Source organism: Galeopterus variegatus, unplaced genomic scaffold (assembly GCF_000696425.1).
Source record: "Galeopterus variegatus unplaced genomic scaffold, G_variegatus-3.0.2 Scaffold12245, whole genome shotgun sequence".
NCBI lineage: Eukaryota > Metazoa > Chordata > Mammalia > Dermoptera > Cynocephalidae > Galeopterus > Galeopterus variegatus.
In genome coordinates, this window is record NW_007738356.1 from 28,544 (window position 1) to 31,143 (window position 2,600).

The 2,600-nt window shown below is 47.0% G+C and overlaps 1 protein-coding gene across 1 annotated transcript in view; it reads left to right on the plus strand.

Annotated features, from left to right (window-relative positions):
• The window catches only part of TRIM40 (tripartite motif containing 40), an 11,442-nt gene extending 9,051 nt beyond the window's left edge, over nt 1-2,391 (plus strand). Inside the window, exons 2-5 of the mRNA XM_008595057.1 lie at nt 774-869; nt 1,453-1,677; nt 1,989-2,011; nt 2,217-2,391. Coding sequence (XP_008593279.1) covers nt 774-869; nt 1,453-1,677; nt 1,989-2,011; nt 2,217-2,391 — 519 coding nt within the window. The remainder of the gene's footprint in view (nt 1-773; nt 870-1,452; nt 1,678-1,988; nt 2,012-2,216) is intronic.
• Nucleotides 2,392-2,600: the final 209 nt, after the last annotated feature.

Below are 2,600 nucleotides of genomic sequence, written 5' to 3' on the forward strand. Positions count from 1 at the left end.
TTCTTGCAGCAATACTGTTTTTATTACTATGGCTTCGAATGCTTTTTTTATCTGGTAGGACAAGTACATTTTGTAACTAATCTAACAAGGAACTTCAAGAAGAATGTTTTCAGTCTTTGTTGACCTTTCCCCACTTTCTTCCATTTTGATTCATTACAGACCTATGTTGCTGTCAGGACCAGCTTTGTTTATTTTTTGCTTCTCTCATACATTATCAAAAATCTGAAAGCAAATTTTTTTTAGAAACTCAAATGATTCATTATGTTCCATAGCTTCAGGGACTCAGTGACCCATTCAGATTCAGATTTAACATTGAGAGAGGGCACATGTCTGCCTGGGCTATGGGTTTGCACCTGATAACGGTCTCTTGCTGCCATCCCATGCAGGACCAGGGAGGAGTGGGACTAGAGGCTTTCCATCTCCTCCTTAGGGCAATTCTCTCCAGACTGACTTCTTCCTCTGTCAGTATGAAGTAAGATTGGCATATTACTTTTATATGTTGGGAGAAAAGCACACTGAAGTCAAGTAGAAATGGTTCTGTTACCATCTGTTATTTTTGTGTAGTTCTAAGACGTTAAAATTTTTTCCCTTATCTTTTTCCCCATCATTATTCGTTAAACAAACTATCAGGTTCCTTACGCTAAGCATGAAGCTTCAAGGGTGCCTATTTTTAGGCAAAATTTTATTCTAGCTTCATCCTGGGACCAAGATCCCCACGTGTTCCACTGAGTTCCTTCCAGTGAGTGCCCCTCACCTCCAGTCTTTCTCTTTAGGAACGACTCAACCGCAGGAGCAGGAAGCTCAGAAAGGACATTGGAGAACTTCAGCGGCTCAAGGCTCAGGAAGAGGAGAAGCTGCGGGCTCTGCAGGTGGGAAGAACATGGAAGGACACGGAGGCTGAAAACCTGGGTGTTGGGCTTGGTTTCAGGGCTTTGGGATTTGCTGGCTGAGTGACTGGGCAAGTTAAACCCTCTGATCTTATATGTTAAATGAAAACCAATTCTGCTCTACCTGGCTCACAATAAAGGACCAAAGGAGACCAGTGTCTCATTAGTTGAAAATTATTATGCAAACCATAGGTCTCCATTTCTGTCTCTGACAGTGTACCTTTCTATTCCTCTTGCTCACTTGGGTGTGGGATCTCCTCTCACCTTTTGACCTGAAGGGTGTTAAAAGCAGGCAGTGAGAGGATGTAGCTGAGTGGTGTGTGTGTGGGGGGGGGTGCTATGACGTGATATCTGCAAATGTTCACAAGATTTGAGATGGGAAGGGAGGCTTGTCCCTGGCTTTATGAGGGACACAGCTGCCTCTACAATACCTGTGATATGCAGAGGCACCACTGCGAGGGGAAAAGTACTGAGGAATCAGCATTCCTACTCAGATACTCAGAGATTGTGAGGGGCCAGGACGGAGCCATCCAACAGTGAGTCTAAGAGAGTCCCTTTGCTGTAGTTTCAGGTAGACCGTGGGAACCACAGGCTGGAGGTTGAGCTGGAGAGTCAGCACCAAACCAAGGGGCAGCTTGGTGTTGCTCCTCAGCAGCAGCTGGACCAGCTGGAGGAAAAACCAGCAGTGATGTCCAGAACCCTTGACATCTCCAGGGCAGTGATGCAGATCAGCAGCGTGGTCACTGATCTGGAGAGAACAGCCAAGGAGCTAGACGCCAACACACTGAAGGTGCATATCCTGAGGCACCTCCCAAAGACCAGGATTCTTTTCTAATAGCAGGCAGCCTACGTGCAGCACTCTGGGAGGTGTAAGAGGGAGGAGCTTATGTGGTATTGGATGACATGTGGTGGTGGTGGCTTGTCCAAGTCTGTGCAATGCTGCTTCTGCAGCAGACTGGGGTGCAAAAGGGGTGTACTGGCCTTCCACTTCTCAACGTGGCATCCCAGAGTGGCCTCCAAGAGTTGGCTGGGAAGGGGATTTGGAGATAACAGGAACCTGAGAACCAAATGTGATTCTCACTCTCCTTCTTTCTCTCCTAGAACGCCAGTGACTTATTGAACAGGTATGAGCCATCCCTTTTTCCTTCTCACACATGCACACACATCCAAACCCACACAGCATAGACGTGCACATGGGTTTCATCAAGGCCAAGGAGTTCCACTCTCCGTTAACTTTTGTGCCTTCATGCTACACGGCCAGTGGAAGATTCCACAGAATACATGAATATACTCATATACGAATTTATGAAGGGGTCTCTTTGTTTCTAGGAGTGCTCCACAGAAATTAGAGGATATTTATCCGGAGCTGGAGAAAAGAGTCAACAAATTGGTTCTTCGCCCATCCTCAGAAGCTCTCTCCTGTTCATCCCTGGACCACCTCATCTCAGATTCACCTCAGCCTCCTCTCTCTCTCCTACCTCCAACCCGTCCAGCCTCCCATTAGATCTACCCAGTGCATCTTCAGGCTTGTCGTTTCTTGGACATGTCCCCATTTACTCATCCCCACAGCCATGACCTGATGTCTCAGTCTCTGACACTTAGACACAGTCTCCTTCCTGAACCAGGCTCCTGCTTGTGGCTTCCACTGCACAGGTCATGATCCATGATCTCCAGGATTGTTTGCAAGATCTCCATTTTGCCTGTGAACTGATG